This window comes from Dermacentor variabilis, chromosome 10 (assembly GCF_050947875.1).
Source record: "Dermacentor variabilis isolate Ectoservices chromosome 10, ASM5094787v1, whole genome shotgun sequence".
In the NCBI taxonomy this organism is placed as follows: Eukaryota; Metazoa; Arthropoda; class Arachnida; order Ixodida; family Ixodidae; genus Dermacentor; species Dermacentor variabilis.
In genome coordinates this window covers 40,726,808-40,748,178 of record NC_134577.1, presented here as the reverse complement: position 1 = coordinate 40,748,178, position 21,371 = coordinate 40,726,808, and the positions used below count along the sequence as shown (strand labels likewise).

The window sequence follows — 21,371 nt, the reverse complement described above, 5'->3', positions numbered from 1 at the left end:
CTCCTCCAGCCCAGAGCGGAGAGCGGCCCACCGCGGTGCCAGGGAGGCGCGGCAGGTCCACAAGACGACACGCCCGCGCTTCAGCTTACGGTGAGTAAGCTGAAGCGCGGTAAGCACCCGCGGTACTGCGCTTGGAATAGTCGACTGTCGGGTGAGAGCGGACACCACGAAATCTACGCGAACCATACCGTGTAGATAACGGACGGTTAGATAGAACCACGAAGCCTAGTGTTGCCGTGTCTGTCCACCATGCTTCTCGGAGATCTCTTCAGAGAAGCATAGCGGCCGGATTTTCTAAACATCTCTCGGAAATTTTTGTAGAGCGCACACCACGAGATCTACGCGAACCATACCGCGTAGATAACGGGCGATTAGATAGGACCACGAAGCCTACTCTTGACGTGTCTGTCCGCCAAGCTTCTCGGAGATTTCTCTCAGAGAAACGTGGTGGACTGATATTCTACAAAAATCTCTCTGAGATTATTGTAGAAAACCAAACTTTACAAAATCCTTCCTCTAAAAAGAAATGCAAGTCCGGCGCACAAATTGGAATCTATGTGGAGCGACGTTTACGTCAAAACGTTAGAAAAACGCTGTAAACTTGCACATCCAGGTTTGGTAAAGGAAACTGGCGCGTGCGCTTGTGTTCTTGCGTACCCGCGCTGCGCAATGTGTCACATTCGGCGATCATTTCAACCAGCTGGTTGGCGTAGGCACTATAGAAGGGGTGGGTGCGATTGCGGCCATATTATATCTACACTGTGCTCACGCGGCATAACATTTATACCATACTTTTGCTCCACTTTCATGTTTAATTGGGCGCAGTCGATGTTTTTGAAATATTCGACGAGTATTCGAAAAATATCCGCAGTTACGCAGTCACGAACATTAGCAGTTACGAATATTTGCGCACGCCCCCAGCATTTACTAGCCAACATCTTGAGCGCGCTGCGCCTTGTATGTGTCGTATCGTTATTGTTTTGTTCTATTTGTTTGAAATACGATGGTCCTAAATTACCCGTTTCTTTAATTTCACGAACCTTCACAGTGAATCAACGTTCGCTATGGCGCAGCGGCAGTGGCGTTTTGCTGAGTCCTAGGTCGGTACGCATCCTCGACGGCCGCATTGCGAAAAGTGTGAAATGTTAAAACAAAATGGCGTCGCATTAATTATTTCGACACGATTGGCGACCTTAACGCATCAGCAATCGATGCTATGATTGGCGAGTAATTGTTATGATTTATATAATGAAAGTCCGTCAGAATCCACTTCGATCGTGACGGATGTCGACGTTAATTCGACTATACTCCGTTTCAGACATCAGGTGCAACGCTGTGGAGGCTAGAGAGAGTTATTGCAATGGCTGCCTCCGCACTTGGAAGTAGTTTGGTGTTCTTGATCGCGGCTGCACGAAACTGCTCTTTATAGAGGCTTAGTGTTGAATGAAGAACGTTTTAATCCTGAGAAACGAACAAACTGTGTTATACGGTTATCTAATGCGCTGTTTCAGATAAGTATGTTTTTCATTGCCTTTCTTTTCACGTTTTGTTATTGGCAGCCCGTCGCGGCAGCCTCACGTGCACGCTCACGCGACCATATATATGCCTTTGGCGTGCAGCGAGGCATGGGCGGAACGCGCGGAGTGATAAATTTTCGTCACCGAACTTGCGTAGCTTCCACAGCGTTGCACCTGATGTTTGAAACGGAGTGTAGCATTGCAGCAACGCGCACCGACATAGCGTAATGGAATCGCCGAAACGCAGCACGTCTGAAACATGTGCTCTTCTGGAACATGCTATATTGTCTCAATATATGTGACGGGGGGCCCCCTGGGTCTCGCGTCGAGGTGCAGGGACGAATGCCGCGTGGCTGCAGCATTGCCTTGACATTTCCTGCTTCGGATCGCCGTGACGTCACAAATTTTTGACTGCGTCGGCTGTGGTCTAGTTATTAGATACTGTTAAATCGGTAAAGATTAACTACATTGTATTACAGAAGAGCCAGATAGTAATTTTCAGAAACTTGTTCGGACCCGCGCAGAGCACAAGGAAATATTTTTGAAATCTACGTCACACCGACGTACCGGCGCAGGGTTTGCGGCGCTTAATGAACAGAAAATTGAATTCGGTTTCTCTTCCAGTAATCGACATCTTACTGCTAAATTCACCAAAATGGATGGTTAGGTGGAATACCGTGACAGTTTTAAGTGATATAGTGCGTCTCTGTAGTCTTCCTTTGAATACTTGGACATTTAATTTTATTTTACTTATATTTACTCTCCGGACTTTACAGCATTACAGAGAGAGGCAGTCACCAACAATAAGCAAAAACAAGAAAAAAAAAAGAACAGATGGAAGTGAATAGACATATATACAAAGCAGGACAAAAATAAGCGAGCAGAGGAATAAGAGTGGTACTACAATGCGAAACAAGAACGAAAGTCGCTCGCAGTTAAAACAGGATGAAGCAGTGTAGCACGAAAGCGGTAGGGGTGGCCAATTAGTAGCACAATGTTTTGACGCAGGCGGTTCCGATCGATACAAGTTTTCGGCAAGAAAAAGAAATCAAAATGTCGTGTAGGAGATAGGAAAAGCTGATAGAGATGTAAGGACCGTTTGCCGTTATACGTGTCAGTTTTAATACGTTAGCATTTTAGTGTACTTCACGCACTTGTCGGGGGCTCTGTATGTATGTTGTATCTATGTATGTATGGATGCCCTGATAGTCATCATCATCATCACGTAGGCGGGCAGTTTCTGTTGCTTCGAAACCCTAGAGATTAAAAAAAAAGGACAGGGCCTGCAAATCCGCTGAGCTACGGAATGTTAAGCGTGTTATTAATGTTACGCCTGTTATTGAGGTTAAGCTTGTTATTAATATTAGGCGTGGTAATAATGCTAGACAGGTGAAGAGACACTGGTGAAGTCTCGAGAAGTTCATTAGTGTGCAAGGCTGTCAGTGGCAATTTTTTCGCGGTTGGCGTGCAGGGAAAAGCAAGCATTTGAGGAACGGAACCAAAGCTTTTGTTTGACGGCGGCTTACAAGAGTGCGGTGAGCGATGCATGGAATCGTGGCCCGTGCATATGCTTGTTGCAAGATCCACAAGCAGAATCGGGCCACCATTCAGCAGACTTCCTCAAGCACGGACTGCACAAAGGTAATGCCAAATTTGCCGTATAGCCCGCTGGTACTGATAGTACAGTGTAACTGGCTGTTCCAGCCCTTTTACCGCATAGAGCTTTTTTAATTTTTTTTTGACGGGCATTGATACATCTGTATTCCCCCACTGAGGCGTTACATTATCACCATATCGATAAGCAATGTTCCGATGTGCAACTAAGGAAGTTATTGGGGGCAAATTCTTTGGGGGGGGGGGAAGCGTTTCTGAGTTGAACACTGTAACAGAGTGTTCAGTAATATGTGCGGGCCAGGAGCAGCGAGGAGGCCTCTTGCACCGTGCCAACACTAGTGTTCTTTTTCCGCAACCAATCGGAAAACGTCCATTCATTGCTTCCACATTGGAATAGGTACGGAGACACGATTCATAGATCGGCACGGGGAGACCCGCCTTTTGTCTACTGCCAGGCTCCTCTCCACTTATTCAAGAAAAGAAATAGAGAGGGAGAGAGAGAAAGCCAAGAGCGAACGCTTTTGGGGAAGAGCCGCTGAACTATCAGATTTCTACCTAATGTCACATTGCCGTTTAATGTAGCGCGGAGCATCAGGCAGGTGCAATTTAAATCTTGCCTTTGGCCCAAAGCATCAAGTGCTCCCGGAGTTTCTCGTCACTTCTACGAGATCCAGGGGTTTTAGATCGCTCGCGTATCCTTGACGTAGTGCAGAGGGCAGACGCTGACTTTAATATTATAATGTATGCCTTGTTCCTGTTTGTCTGCTTACTGCTTACTGGTTGCTGTTGTGGTTGGGATCTTTCGAGCACCTTTCTGGCATATTTAGACACGACAGTCGGAAGATGAAAAATCGCGGAGCCGTTCCGCATAAAAAGAAATGCCTGGTAATTGCATATCAGTACCCTCTCTTTCTTCGTCAGATTGCAAGCTAGAGTCGCTCGACGGTTCTGTTGCACGTGTATGTCCATGCAGGTTGGCTTTGATATTTACTCGCTGGTTTTCTTAATAAATATATAAATTGTAAGTCGCCGTATGTCCGGTGAACTTTTTTTCCTTGTTTTCGTTGTGTATGCGTTGTGTGAATATGTGGTTTCAGTTTACTGGAGAAGCAGTCTTCCCACAAAAAAAGATTTATATCCATAACGCACAGTTTTGTATGTGTCTGGTTCTTTACCACCACAACGCGAAAATATTCTGATGCCGATATACTTTAATCAGGATACCACTTATCAGAGAGATTTGTCGAGGTGGCATGTAATGTTGATGTTTCATCTGTGATCTGTAAACTGTGAGTGCTGGCATTTCTTCACAATTTGTTCTTTTACACAAGTGTGCATTGATTGCAGGCACTCAAGTCGAACTATGATATTAAGCTACTGCCGGCAGAAATACTGACAAAGATTCTGGCCAGTGATGAGCTTAACGTAAGAAAGGAGTGCCTTGCGCTCAAGGCCGTTGCCCGCTGGGCAGGACAACAGGTTGAAACAAGATCGCAGCGGGACGTTGCAAGAGTGTTGTCAAAGGTGCGAATTGGGCTCGTGACCAAAGTGTAAGTGTCGATGCGAATGTTTTCTTCAAGGGGCGGTCACAAAATGCTTAAGTGCTCTGGTCGAAAGAACAGTTGCATTGACAGCTTAGTGGTGCACCATGCCGAAAGTGAAGCCCGCATACACGCAGCGCCCATAATGCTAGTGATGTGTCTTAAAAAGAAGGAAACACGGGTTGGAGCAAATTTTGGAAGCTGCAGCATTTGGCGTAATTACGTTACTTTCATCTTATTTAATTTAACAACTGTCATGAACGTAGACGTCTATTGATAGTTATTGAACTATATACAAGTGTGTTACATTGATTGATACTTATTGAACTATATACAAGTGTGCTACATCGGTGGTCACGGCTACACTGTGCCAGTGTTAGCAACAAGATCAGCTTGTCGTGATTTGACAAAGAAACGAGCTTAACGCATCGCCACAAAATAGCACCCTGATTCTTTTCTTCCTCACACAAATTTCGTGACGTAAGCGTGTACATTGCTTTTAAGGGAGAGAAACTTTCTGGTAACTTGTGCGAGGGCGGCCACGCATATACAGCGCACACCCTGTCTAACGTCTACGAAAGAACGGTAACGTTACACTCGCCGCAGCACATTGGCCGCAAGTTGATGCACTTGGCAAAGGTTGAGGCGACATTTTTATTTATACCACAACCATGTGGGTTGAGGTCCTTTCCATGTCTCCCAGGATGTACTCCAGTCGCGTAATAGAACTGCTGCGCCGCCAAACACCGAGTCGGAGACACCGATCACAGAACGGTGCTGTCTGGTGGGAGACCATCTTGTTTTCCCTTCTTTTCACTTGCATTGGGAGCCGCGATGAAAAAGGATTCATGTCATGCGGGCAGCTGTTGCCTCATTAATGCCGCCATCATAAAAAGATTGTGGAAGATGCAAGAGTCACGGTACTTACTACCTGCGGTGAGCTTGTAAGCAGAAAATAATTGGCAGAACGTCCGAGCCTCCGAGTTAATCGAGCGAAGACACGCACGAAGCATAAATTGCCACCGGTTGTGTCGCTGCTCTCGGTGGCAACGGAAAAAATTGAAAAACGTAGAGAGAGTCTCGGATGGCAGCGAGATCGTTAAGAGAACTTTGAGAGAAGGGAGTGGTTATCACACATAGTTGAAGGATGGCGCTTGTTTTTCTTGCTGGAGAAGTACCAGAGGAACTGAAATGCTGTCTCCGCAAGGCCTTGCGGTGGCGATGGTAGTAGCACTGCTCACGCTTTATGTTAAGGCCATATAATGATTGTAAAAGAGTGAATTAGGTTTCAATCTATCCTACATGCGCAATGGTCAAATTGTGCAACAAAAATTCCCCGAACTGATGTATGCGGTTGACATAGTGCTACTGGCTCACAATACAAGAGACTTACAGAAAATTCCGGAAATCTATAGCAACGCAGCGACAAATCTAGGCATGCAGTTTAACACAGAGAAATAGGCATCTTTATGGAATGCTTGCTAAGCGATTGACCTAGTGAGACCCGTAGGTAACATACACATCCAGAAGCACTTGCATTTAAAGTGCACAGAAGATAAGGAAGACACATTTAGAGTTTATTTAGAGATTGATACGACCTGGTTTGTTACAGGCATAGGTAGCGGTACAAGACATGTAGAAGAGTTCTGAAGAAAACAAAAACATTAAGATGATGAATACAAAACTGCTAATATAAACATGTATAGCATGCCTGAGTCAATCAAGTAGGCTAGGTGACCATTTGTGACCACCTCGTTTTATAGAGGATGCCATAATCATCATCGTCGTCACCATCATAATCATAATAGTCATCATCATCATCTGATAGGTGGGTAGTTTCTGTTGCTCCGAAACGCTAGAGATTAAAAAAGTCAGGGCCTGCAAATCCCTTGAATTTCTTATTAATGTTAAGCCTGTTATCGATGCTATACGTGTTATTATTCTTAGGCGTGTTAATAATACTAGACAGGTTAAAAGACACTGCTGAAGTCTGGAGAAGTTTTCTTGTTCATTAGTGTGCAAGGCTGTCGGTGGTAATTTTTTTCGCGGTTGGCATGCAGGGAAAAGCGAGCATTTAAGGAACAGCACCAAAGCTTTTGTTCAGCGGCGATTTCAAGAGAGCAGTGAGTGATGCTCGGAATCGTGGCCCGTGTATATGCTTGTTGCAAGATCCACAAGCAAAATCGGGCCACCATGCTACTAACGGACCCACAGCACAAAGGTAACGCCAACTTTGCCGTAGAGCTCGCTGGTACTGATAACACAGTGCACCTGTCTTTTCCAGCCCTTTTGCCGCATAGAGCTTTGTTTATGTTTATTTTTTGATGAGTATTTAGACGTCAGTATTCCCCCACTCAGGCGCTATATTATCACCATACCGATAAGCAATCTTTCGATGTGACACTAAGGAAGGTGTAGGGAGAAGACTTTTTCAGGAAATGCGTTTCTGAGTTGAACACGGTGACAGGGCGTTCAGTAATCGGCGTGGACCAGAAGCAGCGAGGAGGCGACCTGCACCACGCCCACACTAGTGTTCTTTTTCACAACCAATTGGAGAACGTCCATTCATAAGTTCCACATTCGAATAGGTACATAGACACGATTCTTAGATCGGCACGGGGAAATCCGCCTTTTGTCTACTGCCATGCTCTTCTCCGCTCGCTCAAGAAAAAGAGAGAGAGAGAGAGAGAAACCCAAAGGGGAACGCTTTTGGAAAGAGCCGCCGAGCTAGCAGATACGCACCTAATATCACATTGCTGTTAAATGTAGCGCGAAGCATCAGGCAGGCGCAATTTAAATCTTGCCTCTGGCCAGAAGCATCAAGTGCTCCCGGCATTTCTCATCATTTCTACGAGATCCAGGGGCTTAAGATCGCTCGCGTATCCTTGACGGAGTGCAGAGGGCAGACGCTGACTTAAAAATTACAATGTATGCCCCGTTCCTGTTTCTCTGCTTACTGTGTGGTTGCTGTTGTGGTTGGGATCTTTCGAGCACCTTTCTGGCATATTTAAACACGACAGTCGGAAGCTGAAAAATCGCGGAGCCGTTCCGCATAAGAAGAAATGCCTGGTAATTGCATATCAGTACTCTCTCTTTCTGCGTCAGATTGCAAGCTAGAGTTGCTCGAAAGTACTGTTGCATGTGTATGTCCATGCAGGTGGGCTTTGATATTTACTCGATGCTTAATAAATATATAAATTGTAAGTGGCCGTCTGTCCGATGAACTTTCTCCGGTGTTTTCGTGAATATGTGGTTTAAGTATTACTTGTTTACTTGAGAACCAGTTTTCCCATAAAGAAAAGGTTTATATCCTTAACACACAATTCTGAATGTGTCTGGTTCTTTACCCGCCAGAAGGCGAAAATATTCTGATGCCCATATACTTTAATCAGGATAATAAGAGAGATTTGTCGAGGTGGCATGTAATGTTGATGTTTCAGGTGTGATCTGTAAACTGTCAGTGCTGGTATTTCTTCACAGCTCGTTCTTTTACACAAGTGTGCATTGATTGCAGGCATTCAAGTCCAACTACGATATTAAGCTACTGCCGACAGAAATACTGACGAAGATTCTGGGCAATGACGAGCTTAACGTAAGAAAGGAGTGCCTTGTGCTCAAGGCCGTTGCCCGCTGGGCAGGACAACACGTTGAAACAAAATCGCAGCTGGACCTTGCGAGAGTGTTGTCAAAGGTGCGAATTGGGCTCGTGACCAAAGTGTAAGTGTCGATGCGAATGTTTTCTTGAAGGTGCGGTCACAAAGTGCTCTGGTCGAAAGAACAGTTGCATTGACAGCTTACTAGTGCGCCATGCCGAAAATGAAGCCCGCTTACACGCATCGCCCATCATGCTAGTGATGCGTCCTAAAAAGAAGGAAACACAGGTTGGAGCAAATTTTGGAAGTTCCAGTATTTGGCATAATTTCGTTACTCTCATCTTATTTAATCTAACAACTGTCATGAACGTAGACGTCTATTGATTCTTATTAAACTATATACAAGTCGTGCTACAAAGCTGGTCAGGGCTACGCTGCGCCAGTGTTAGCAACAAGATCAGCTTGTCGTGATTTGACAAAGAATCGAGCTTAAGGCATCACTACAAGATAGCGCCCTGATTCTTTCTTCTTCACACAAATCTCGCGACTTAAGCGTGTACATTGCTTTTAGGGCCCAGAGAAAGTTGTGTTAACTTGTGCGAGGGCGGACACGCATGTGCAGCGCACGCCTTGTCTAACGTCTTCGAAAAAACTTCAACGTCACACTCTCCGCAGCACGCTGGCGGCAAGTTGATGCACTTGGCAAAGGTCGAGGAGACGTTTTTATTTGTACCACAACCGTGTGGGTTGAGGTCATTTACATGTCTTGAGCTGCTGCGCCCCCAAACACCGAGTCGGACACCGATCACAAAACTGTGCCGTCTGGTGGGAGACCGTCTTCTTTTCCCTTCTTTTCACTTGCATTGGGATCCGCGATGAAGAAGGACTCACGTCATGCGGGCGGCTGTTGCCTCATGAATGGCGCCATCATAAAGAGATATTACAAGATGCAAGAGTCACGGTACTACCTGCGGTGAGCTTTAAGCAGAAAATAATTGCCAGAACGTCCGAGCCACCGAGTTAATCGAGCGAAGACACGCACGACGCAGAGGGATTGCTACCGGTTGGGCCGCTGCTCTCCGTGGCAATGGAAAAAAAATCAGAAGCGTAGAGAGAGAGAGCTTCAGATGGCAGCGAGATCGTTAAGAGCATTTTGAGAGAGTAGTGGTTATCACACATAGTTGAAGGATGGCGCTCGCTGTTTTCTTGCTGCAGATGTACCGTAGGAACTGAAAAGCTTTCTCTCTCACGTTAGAGCGTTGGGAGAATCTGCGAGTTAACATATGAAAGCTTCTCTGCTACGCCTTGTGGTGGCGATGGTAGTACCACTGTTCACGCTTTATGTTAATTGCATGTAAACATTGGAAAACAGTGAATTAGGTATCAATTTACCCTACATGTGTAATGGACTAATGGTGCAACAGGAAGTCCCCGAACTCATGTATGCGGATGACATAGTGCTACTGGCTCACATTACAAGAGACATAGAGAAAATTCCGAAAATCTATGGCAACGCAGCGACAAATCTTGGCGTTCAGTTTAACACAGAGAAACCGGCAGAAAGGAGTCCCGTCTCAATTCAACAGTAAGTTATACCCTTAGTCAATCAATGTAAATACCTCGGCGTATACATAAACGAAGGAGAGACTTACTCAAGCACGTACCGAGATATTCTGAGGCTAAAGGAGAAGTGTAATGTAGCAATAATGAAACTGAGCGCTTTGGGGCCAGAATGAGTATGGGGTGGGGCTTGGAATCTGGAAAGGAGTAACGGTGCCAGCGCTGACGTTCGCAAATGCCATTCGGTGCTTAAAATCGGATATCTTGTCGCTGTATGACGTTAACTAAAGATCCATAGGCCGGTTAGCTTTGGGAGCCCATGGTAAAACCACAAATGAGTCACTGCAGCAGGGCTTAGGCCTGAGAAGTCTTAGAAGTGCAGAGCAAAATTTTTCTGGAAGAAAGGGTCAAGGACAAGGACGAAAATAAATTGGCGGCTTAAATGCACAAGTATCTGTACCTGAAAAGTGTGGATTCAGAATGGAGAAAGAGGTAAATAAAGTTGGCAACCAAGTACTGGGTTTTCTAAATGGAAAATAGACTACTAGGAGTCATCAAAAAGAATGAAATAAACAGTGAACTGGATTCAAAGATTTCAAGCAATGAAAGACCATAGAGTATTACATGAATAGGAAGAAATTCGGAGGAAGAATCTGTATGATAACACAAAGGGCAGTTATTGTCTATTTGAAGCTCGAGCTGATTGCATAAGGACGAATACACACGGGAGGATATATACACAGCATGACGCATGTGTATTCTGCAGCGAAAAATGCAGAGACAGCTCAGCACATCTTTATCGAATGCTAAACGATTGACCTAGTGAGACCCGTAGGTAACATACACAGAAAATAAGGAAGACGCATTTAGAGTATATTTAGAGATTGATACGACTGGGTGTGACACGCATAGGTAGCAGTAAAAGGCACGTAGAGGAGTTCTGAAGAAAACAAACATTAAGATGATGAATACATGACATGATGATGATTATTTGTGACCACCTCGTTTTATAGCGGATGCCACCAAATAATAATAATAATAATAATAATAATAATAATAATAATAATAATAATAATAATAATAATAATAATAATAATAATAATAATAATAATAATAATAATAATAATAATAAAGCCATCATCTTCATCACGTAGGCGGGTAGTTTCTGTTGCTCTGAAACTCTAGAGATTATTAATGTTAAGCGTGTTATCGATGTTATGCGTGTTATTAACCTTAGGGTTAAGAGACACTGGTGAGTTTTCTTGTTCATTAGTGTGCAAGGCTGTCGGTGGTAATTTTTTCGCGGTGGGCATGCAGGGAAAAGCGAGCATTTGAGGAACAGCGCCAAAGCTTTTGTCCAACGGCGGCTTACAAGAGTGCGGTGAGCGATGCATGGAATCGTGGCCCGTGTATATGCTTGTTGCAAGACCCACAAGCAGAATCGGGCCACTATGCAGCAGGCTGCCTCACGGACGTACTGCACAAAGGTAACGCCAACTTGGCCGTAGAGCTCGCTGGTACTGATAGCACAGTGCACCTGGCTGTTCCAGCCCTTTTGCCGCACAGAGCTGTTTTATATTTTTGATTGGTATTGAGACATCTGTGTTCCCCCGCTCAGGCGTTACATTATCACCATACCGATAAGCAATGTTCCGATGTGCCACTAAGGAAAGTACTGGGAGCAGACTTTTTTCGGGAATGCGTTTCTGAGTTGAACGCGGTGACAGGGAGTTCAGTAATCGGTGTGGGCCAGGAGCAGCGAGCAGGCCATGCGCACCGCGCCCACGCTAGTGTTCATTTTCCGCAACCAATCGGCAAACGTCCATACATAGTTTCCACATTGGGAGAGGTACGGTGACACGATACATAGATCGGCACGGGGAGACCCGCCTTTTGTCTACTGCTAGGCTCTTCTCTGGTGCTTGTTCAAGAAAAAAAGAGAGAGAAAGCCAAGATACAACTCTTTTGGGAAAGTGCGGCTGAAGTATCAGATTTCTACCAAATGTCGCATTGCCGTTTAGCGTAGCGTGGAGAATCGGGCAGGCGCAATTTCAATCTTGCCTTAGGCCCAATGCATCAAGTGCTCCCGTAATTTCTCGTCACTTCTACCAGATCCAGGGGTTTTAGATGGCCCGCGTATCCTTTACGGAGTGTAGAGGGCAGACGCCGACATTAATATTATAATGTATGTCTTGTTCCTGTTTGTCTACATACTGTGTGGTTGCTATTGGGCTTGGGATCGTTCGAGCACCTTTCTGGAATACTTAGACACGACAGTCGGAAGCTCAAAAATTGCGGAGCCGTTCCGCATAAAATGAAAGGCCTGGTAATTGCATATCAGTACCCTGTCTTTCTTCGTCAGATAGCAAGCTAGAGTTGCTCGTAGGTACTGTTGCATGTGTATGTCTGTGCAGGTGGGCTTTGATATTTACTCGTTGCTTTTCTTAATAAATATATAAATTGTAAATTGCCGTGTGTCCGGTGAACTTTCTCTCTTGTCTTCGTTGTATATGCGCTGTGTGAATATGTGGTTTAAGTATTATTGGTTACTGGAGAATCAGTTTTCCCACAAAAAAAGGTTTATATCCTTAACACACAGTTCTGTATGTGTCTGGTTCTTTACCACCACGACGCGAAAATATTCTGATGCCGATATACTTTCATCAGGATACCACTTATAAGAGATTTGTCGAGGTGGCATGTTGATGTTTAAGGTGTGATCTGTAAACTGTCAAAGTGCTCGCATTTCTTCACTTTTGTTCTTCTACACAAGTGTGCATTGATTGCAGGCATTCAAGTCGAACTACGATATTAAGCTACTGCCGGCAGAAATACTGACGAAGATTCTGGCCAGTGATGAGCTTAGCGTAAGAAAGGAGTGCCTTGTGCTCAAGGCCGTTGCCCGCTGGGCAGGACAACACTTTGAAACAAGATCGCAGCTGGACGTTGCAAGAGTGTAGTCAAAAGTGCGAATTGGGCTCGTGACCAAAGTGTAAGTGTCGATGTGAATATTTTCTTCAAGGGGCGGTCACAAAATGCTTAAGTGCTCTGGTCGAAGGAACAGTTGTATTGACAGCTTAGTCGTGCACCATGCCGAAAATGAAGCCCGCATACACGCAGCGCCCATAATGCTAGTGATGCGTCTTAAAAAGAAGGAAACACGGGTTGGAGCAAGTTAATGGAGAATACCTTAGTAAGTTGCGATTCGCTGATGATATTGCCTTGCGTAGTAACTCAGGGGACCAAATGCAATGCATGCTCACTGTGACCTGGAGAGGCAAAGCAGGAGAGTGGATCTAAAAATTAATCTGCAGAAAACTAAAGTAATGTTTAACAGTCTCGGTAGAGAACAGCAATTTACAATAGGTAGCGAGGAACTGGAAGTGGTAAGGGAATACATCTACTTGGGGCAGGTAGTGACGGCGGATCCGGATCATGAGACTGAAATAATCAGAAGAATAAGAATGTGCTGGGGTGCGTTTGGTAGGCATTCTCAGATCATGAACAGCAGGTTACCATTATCCCTCAAGAGAAAAGTGTATAATAGCTGTGTCTTACCAGTACTCACCTACGGGGCAGAAACCTGGAGGCTTACGAAAAGGGTTCTACTCAAATTGAGGACGACGCAACGAGCTATGGAAAGAAAAATGATGGGTGTAACGTTTAGGGATAAGAAAAGAGCAGATTGGGTGAGGGAACAAACGCGAGTTAATGACATCTTAGTTGAAATCAAGAAAAAGAAATGGGCATGGGTAGGACATGTAATGAGGAGGGAAGATAACCGATGGTCATTTAGAGTTACGGACTGGATTCCAAGGGAAGGGAAGCGTAGCAGGGGGTGGCAGAAAGTTAGGTGGGCGGATGAGATTAACAAGTTTGCTGGGACGACATGGCCACAATTAGTACATTAGACTTTAGACATTAATTAGACCCGTAGACGTTAGACATTAGACATTAGACATTAATTAGACCCGTAGGTAACGTACACCATCCAGAAGCGCTTGGATTTAAAGTGGACGGAAGATATGCAAGAGGGTTTTAGAGTATTATATGAAATGAAAGCGGGGAAGAGATTGATACGACCGGATCTGTTACACGCATATGTAGCGGTACAAGGCACTGAGAGGAGTTCTGGAAAAAAAAAGAACATTAAGGAGCTGAATACAAAAATTCTAATATGAAAAACATGTATAGCATACCTGAATTAATGAAATAGGCTAGGTGACCATTTGTGACCACCTCGTTTTATAGAGGATTGCATCACCATCATTATCATCATCATCAGGAGGTAGGTGGGCAGTTTTTGTTGCTCCGAAATCCTAGAGGTTAAAACAGGACAAGGTCTGCAAATCCCCTTAGCTACGGAATGTTAGACGTGTTATTATTGTTAGACGTGTTAATAATGCTAGACAGGTTAAGAGAAACTGGTGAAGTCTCGAGAAGTTTTCTTGTTCATTGGCGTGCGAGGCTGTCGGTGGTAATTTTTTCGTGGTTGGCATGCAGGGAAAAGCAAGCATTTGAGGAACAGAACCAAAGCGTTTGTTCAACGACGGCTTACAATAGTGCGGTGAGCAATGCATGGAATCGTGGCCCGTGTATGTGCTTGTTGCAAGATCCACAAGCAGAATCAGGCCACCATGCAGCAGACTTACTCACGGACGCACTGCACAAAGGTAACACCAACTTTGACGCAGAGCTCGCTGGTACACTAGCACATTACACGTGGCTGTTGCAGCCCTTGGGCCGTATGGAGCTTTCTTTATTTTTTTTTTTAGGATTACTGAGACATCTGTATTCCCCCACTGAGGCGTTACATTGCCACCATGCGGATAAGCAATGGTCCGATGTGCCGCTAAGGAAGTTATTGGGGGCAGATATATTTCGGGAATGCGTTTCTGAGTTGAACACGGTGGCAGGGCATTCGGTGATTGCGTCATAATATATACAAGGTGTTTCAGCGAAAATTTTCAAAAATTCTTGAACCTTGAAAAATTCAAGGTTGCGTGTGGCAGATAGCGCAATTCTAATTGCGTCATAAAATATTCAAGGTGTTTCAGCGAAAATTTTCAAAAATTCTTGTTTCAAAAAAGCCCAGTTTCTAGATATTAATTCCTGAACTTTGCGAAGAAATGCATTGTTCCATTTACTTACTTAACAACATGTCGTTTTATGCATTCAAGCACAAAAGTAACTGGAACGCCAATGCATTTCTCCGCAAAGTTGGAATTAGTCTCAAAACCAGTGTCCAACCATATGTACAAGGTGTTTCAGCGAAAATTTTCAAAAATTCTTGAACCTTGAAAAATTCAAGGTTGCGTGTGGCAGATAGCGCAATTCTAATTGCGTCATAAAATATTCAAGGTGTTTCAGCGAAAATTTTCAAAAATTCTTGTTTCAAAAAAGCCCAGTTTCTAGATATTAATTCCTGAACTTTGCGAAGAAATGCATTGTTCCATTTACTTACTTAACAACATGTCGTTTTATGCATTCAAGCACAAAAGTAACTGGAACGCCAATGCATTTCTCCGCAAAGTTGGAATTAGTCTCAAAACCAGTGTCATCTTGAGAATTCGTTCCAAGTGGACTCGCCTTGGAAACTCCACGGCGAGAATTTGTAAATTGCAATATGGACCATAACGTAACTAGTTTAAAGGTTAATTAGTGAATTTTAATCGATCACGTATTTAATTTTGTTTTGCAAGTAGTTTCCACCGCTTCGAGTAGGCCCCCTCAGGAACTAGAATTGTGCTATCTATCACAGGCAACGTTTAAAAATTCATGAGTGTTCGCTGAGACACCCAGCATATGAAAAGTACAGGTAGATGAATAAATTGTGACATTATTTTCTTGAACGTATCTGTAATACTTGTATTGACAAAATATCATATCGAAGATGTTGTTTACTAATAGGCAGGTGTGTTTTTCGCTACTAAAGGCGAAACACAGGCCGATGAATGTACGGCGACATAGCTCAGACTTAGTGACTCAATTTGCTCATGTCTCTTTTCATGTAATGAGTGGTGTGATGGTAATGGATGATGTAAATGAGAAAAGAATGACTGGTGATGTCACGTACTCTGCTTTATAATCACAATCTATCCCCGATTAGCTCAGATGTCTCAACGGAATCCTAATCACACGATTACTGTAGTAAACGAGAAGAAAGGGGGTCAACCGAGCGGCCCGATTTTTATTAGTCATATCATAAGAAGCCAACAAACACTGACATGAGGGACAACATAAGGGAAATTACTTGTGCTTAATAAATACGATAAAGAAACGTTAAATAAATGGAAATGAAAGTGGATGAAAAAACAACTTGCCGCAGGTGGGAACCGAACCCACAACCTTCATTTCGCGTGCGATGCTCTACAATTTGAGCTACCGCGGCGCCGTTTGCCATGCACTTTCTTGGGTATTTGTTTCCTAGTAGAACCCTGGGAGTGTTAGCCAGCGCCCCCACTCGCAGACCTTGGCAGCGGATGTGGCACATCCTTTCTGCCGCAGGCGTCACGAGAACGTGATCTTTTTGGGTGAAGGCAACCGGCCAATGAACCCACACATGCTACCTGAAGGCATCAATGTTGCCGGATTCTAGACCCTCGTTATCTAATAAACGAGAAGAAAGGGGGTTAACCGAGGGGTCCGATCTTTATTAGTCATATCATAAGAAGCCAACAAACACTGACACCAAAGAGAACATATGGGAAATTACTTGTGCTTAATAAGTGAAGTAAAGAAACTATAATTAAATGGAAATAAAGTGGATTAATAAACTTGCCACTGCCGCAGGTGGGGAACGATACCACAAGCGAAGGTTGTGGGAGCGAGCGTCTCGAATCCAGCAACATTGATGCCTTCAGGTAGCATGTGTGGATTTATTGGCCGGTTGCCTTCACCTAAAAAGCTCACGTTCTCGTGACGCCTGCGGCAGAAAGGATGTCCTACATCCTCTGCGAGTGGGGGCGCTGCCTAACACTCATAGGGTTCTACTAGCGAGCATAAATACTCAAGAAAGTGGACGAGGAAACGGCACCGCTTTAGCTAAATTGGCAGAGCATCGCACACGAAATGCGAATGTTGTGGGATCGTTCCCCACCTGCGGGAAGTTGCTTTTTTCATCCACTTTAATTTCCATTTATTTGTCGTTTCTTTATTTCATTCCTTAGGCAGGGTAATTTCCCCTATATTGTCCTTGGTGTCAATGTTTGTTGGCTTCTTATGATATGATTAATAAAAAACGGGCGCCTCGGTTAGCGTCCTTCTCGTTTACTGGTGTGTCTGTGTCATTGACCGTTTTCCCGCCAACTTGGATTGATGGGTGGTCCATGGTCTAGTGCGTGCAGTATTGTGCTGTCGTGCTGAGGGAACTGGGTTCGAAACAAACTGCTTGACCAACTAGAGTCACTCCGCATGTGATGCTGGGTATATGCAGCTCTGCAATGACGAAAAAGAAAAAAACAACTATTACGTGCACAGCGTAGCCCTCGTCTAATATATCAATTTTCTCCGTATATAGAGGGTGCGGTAAAAGTTCTCCGGAGATTAGTCGTAAAAAGCCAAAACCGAAGGAATTTCTGAATATTCTCTGCGAAGAATTCTGAAAGAGAAGCTTACAAGTAGCGGCCTGCATACACGGTGCATAACATACGTGACGCGTCTCTCCAATGGGAATACTCGTATCGCCACATTGCTTCAATGCTAATCATACTCACGGCGACATTAATTGTGTGAGACGGGTTCCGCCGCGATTTTTGTCAACTGGGCATCGCAAAACGGTACCTGCAAAGGTGGGGGAGGGCCAAGAAAGGCTTTGTTTCACAAGTGTATTCGCTCAACTTTCCCTGCCGTTTCCTGAGCCTTATACTCTCCACGCGCAGGCATGGTTTTCGCCTCGGTTGGCTACATCTGGCCAATCTCCGACGCGGACAACGCACGGCCGCGCTAGGTGGCCACATCTATGTGGTCGGTGGATTTGATGGCAGAAGACGCCTCAAAACAGGTAACTGCTCGACGACCGACGTAGCCTCCGCAGAATTTCGTGACACTGTCACTGACCATCGTTCTCGAAGCGTAATGTTGCGGCCGCTGTGACAACAACATGAAGGATGCTGTTACTGATGATAGTAGTCCGGAACGCCTTTTGCGTTATCACAGCATCGCCACGTAAGGCCTCTGGGTCTTGAAAAGGCGGCGAAAGGCTTTGATCTCGCCGTTCAGATGCGCGATCGGGAAGATAACTTCAGCGGACCGCCCAGTTTGTACCAGGAGCAGCTGGCACCAGGACGTGCGTCTCGCTCGCACGGTTCTTCGGTCTCAATCGGCGTGCACGTTTGCGCCCGGACGCGCCCTTTGATTTTATGTTTCTTTGATATTAAGATAACAGCTTTCGCGGTTGCCAGGTTATTCTTCGCCGTTCGTTCACGCAGTGGGAAGGCGCAAACGGCTCTAAAGGGGCCCTGAACCACTTATTATCAAAGTGGAGAAATGCATTTCAGGTTGAAGTACCGCCGTGGTTGCTCAGTGGCTATGGTGTTGGGCTTCTGAGCACGAAGTCGCGGGATCGGACCCCCGCGGCCACGGCGGCCGCGTTTCGATGGGGGCGAAAACACCCGTGTACTTAGATTTAGCTGCACGTTAAAGAACCCCAGGCGGTCAAAATTTCCGGAGTCCTGCACTACGGCGTGCCTCATAATCAGAAAGTGGTTTTGGCGCGTAAAACCCCTAATTAAATTTTTTAAGTTAAAGTAGTCTATTCCAGAAAAATATCGCCGCAAAAACTGCTTCACTGCGTTCAGCAGAAGTGTAGCTATCAGTGATCAGGTTGCTTACGGCAGAGCGTGGCATGCCCGCAACGCTCTGCCTACAGAGTGTCACCGTGGCACGCAGTTCAAATTTGATTATGGACGTGCACGTAGACGCTACTGTTTATGGTTTTAAGGCCTACGACGCGCCATACCAACAAGGCCACCTAGATGGCACAAGGTCTGTCACTCAGATCCATGACGTCATGCTACCGGGCCCGAAATTCGCTACTGTGCCCGAAATTTCCATTGCCAAGGCAGGCGTCGAAATCACCGTTGCTTACTCAGGAACATGCCCATTAGATTCTGTGGCAGTCGGGCTTGTAACATGACGCCGTGGATCGGAGTTCACTAGCCTTGCGCTATCTAGTTCGCGTTGGTTCGGCGTACGGGACGCCTCACAGTGTGCACTAAATCGCAAGTTTATAAAAGATATAGAAACGTCACTTTGATGAATGCGAATCTGCAAGGTCGCCCGTGATGCACTGCGTATGCAGCTGTCGAGACTTCACAATCAGAGCGTGGTATTGCATACTTCGCGAGTTGTCAGAACTAATTTGTACTAAGTTACCGGTGCTACTTCCACAAAACAGTAAAAATTATCTTGGCAATAAATACTTGTTGGGACGACTTGGCTTCAGTTTTCTACGTAAATGCTCCCACCTAGTTCTTTCCCCATTTCATTCTTCCTTCGCGTTTGCACGCCAATGCGCGCGGAGCAAGCAAGCTACCATGGTTTCCGAATGTTTCGAGCGGACGACATAGCCATGGCCGCCCGTGCACTTCTTGGTGTTGCATAACCCATTCCAGCATGGCGGTCACTGATGGTGGCAGGGGCTTAGAGGCAACGATTTCAATTAGTGAAGTGCACTTTTGAAGAAGCGCAAAGCACTAGAAGTGAAATCTCTACACAGCTTTATAAGGCTTCAGAACTGGTTTACAGTTTAGCAGCATATTACCAGTGGCAGCACGCGTCTGTCTTGCCTAAAAAGCATATATGAAACGAAAAATGTGCGCTCGAGGGACCGAATGCCTCTAGAGGATGCATGACCCGTTCTAACGCGTCATGCATCGCTGTTACGTATCATGTGCCAAGCAAAAACAAAACGTTCCGTGTCCTCCAATAGTCGGACCACTTACGCCCGCAACTGTATTCCACTGCACAAGGATATTGCCTGTGTACGCCTCGTAAATACCACGATGCTTCAAACGACTCGTGGGATGAATTCACTCGATATTGAACTGAGAATAGTTGGACGGCCATGTCATGGCCCAATTAACTCGGATGCCCTCTCGTTGTCCTACTATTCCCAGTGATCCGCACCAAATCCGGACAGAGTCGATGGGAGCGCTGTGGAAACCTCCTCACTGCAAGAAGCGCTTTCGCTGGCAGTGCTGGTGGATAAGCTTTTCGCTATAGGTGGCCGCGATGGTTCGTATACCACTGCTTTTTCCGCGATTCGACTCATTGCTAAGTTGATACACGAGGTGTCTTATCTCTGACATTCGCACTACACGGAGTCGTCTATATACATGGTGTTTCAGCGAACGCTTTCAAAAATCTTTAACCTCTGGCAGATATTACAACTCTAGTTCATGAGCTGGTCTACTCAAAGCGGCGAGCATTACTTGCACAAGAAATTGGGGTGCAAAATCGACGAATTTATAAAAAATATCACTAATTAAGTGTTTAACTATATTATGGCCCATATTGCAATTTACAAATTCTAGCCACGGAGTTCGCAAGGCGGATCCACTTCGGAACGAATTTTCAAGATGACACAAGTTTCGAGATATAAATTCCCGGACTTTACGGAGAAATCCATTGGCGTTCCACTTAATTTGTTAAAACGTCGTTTCATGCAATGGAGCACAAAAGTAACTGGAACGCCAAAGCATTTCTCCGCAAACTTCGGGAATTTAAATCTCGAAACTGGTGTCGTCCTGAGAATTTATTCCTAGTGGATCCGCCGTGCGAAGTCCGCTGATTGGTCGTGGGCTTTCTGTAATAATTGCTACTGGTTTTTTTTCGGATGCACATGACAGGTGATCGACACAGTGGCCAGCGAAAATTCTGACGTCTATCATCAAGTTCTGGACACCATCGGAATGACCCTACATAATTTCATGAAAATAAAATTATACTGTCTTTCTTTGTTCCAGTGTGTGCTTTGCATTTTGTGGGAGCGCTGGCCGTAGATTATTTTGCCTTGAAGTGGTGTTGCATTTTCTGACATCAAACACCTAGTATAATGCTACGATAAAGTCTCTGAAGGTGTGTTCACCATGTGCTCCTTCAGCTGCTGCACCACGGTTCTTAAGCCACGCCCACTGACGGACGACGAGCCATGCCTTGACAGATGGGAGTCTCGCAAGAAATTCTAAGATTAAAATCCATAATTAAGACGGCAAGCTGGGCGAGTTGGTGATTGAACATGTTCCTATGGGTGGGCAGCGCAACCCGGACTAAGGACGATGTGTTGTGTACTTCCTCTCGTCCTTCGTCCGGGTTGCGCTGCCCACCCATAGGAACATGTTAAAATCCTTGTTCCAGTGAAGACAGCAATGGGCTGCACCTATTGTTCCTGTGACAAAAAGGTTCACCGACGATTGCGATACTCCCTAACGCGAATTTTGAGTGTAGCTGTTTAGGTGTTTTGAATATATTGTGGCAAAGAATTCTGAACGACAGGGTCCCCTCGGCGGCGGCGCTGAGCTTATGCTCTGGCAGCTCGTTTAGCA

The 21,371-nt window shown here is 45.2% G+C and overlaps 1 protein-coding gene across 11 annotated transcripts; it reads left to right on the top strand.

Moving 5' to 3' along the window:
- Positions 1-2,982: 2,982 nt before the first annotated feature.
- On the top strand, positions 2,983-20,788 carry LOC142560390 (kelch-like protein 5). Of its 11 annotated transcripts, XM_075672459.1 has the most exons (8): positions 2,983-3,158; positions 8,187-8,389; positions 11,143-11,312; positions 12,615-12,817; positions 14,329-14,498; positions 17,706-17,827; positions 19,944-20,061; positions 20,676-20,788. In XM_075672459.1, exons 1-4 carry the CDS (start codon positions 3,060-3,062, stop codon positions 12,638-12,640), a joined length of 498 nt encoding a protein of 165 aa, XP_075528574.1. In that variant the 5' UTR covers positions 2,983-3,059; the 3' UTR covers positions 12,641-12,817; positions 14,329-14,498; positions 17,706-17,827; positions 19,944-20,061; positions 20,676-20,788. The 11 variants fall into 11 exon arrangements, 10 of the variants coding, with proteins under 10 accessions (XP_075528574.1, XP_075528566.1, XP_075528567.1 ...); XM_075672451.1 differs by lacking the exon at positions 12,615-12,817; XR_012823360.1 differs by lacking the exons at positions 8,187-8,389; positions 12,615-12,817 and adding an exon at positions 6,733-6,893 and having other exon boundaries at positions 3,070-3,158.
- The last annotated feature ends 583 nt before the right edge of the window (positions 20,789-21,371 follow it).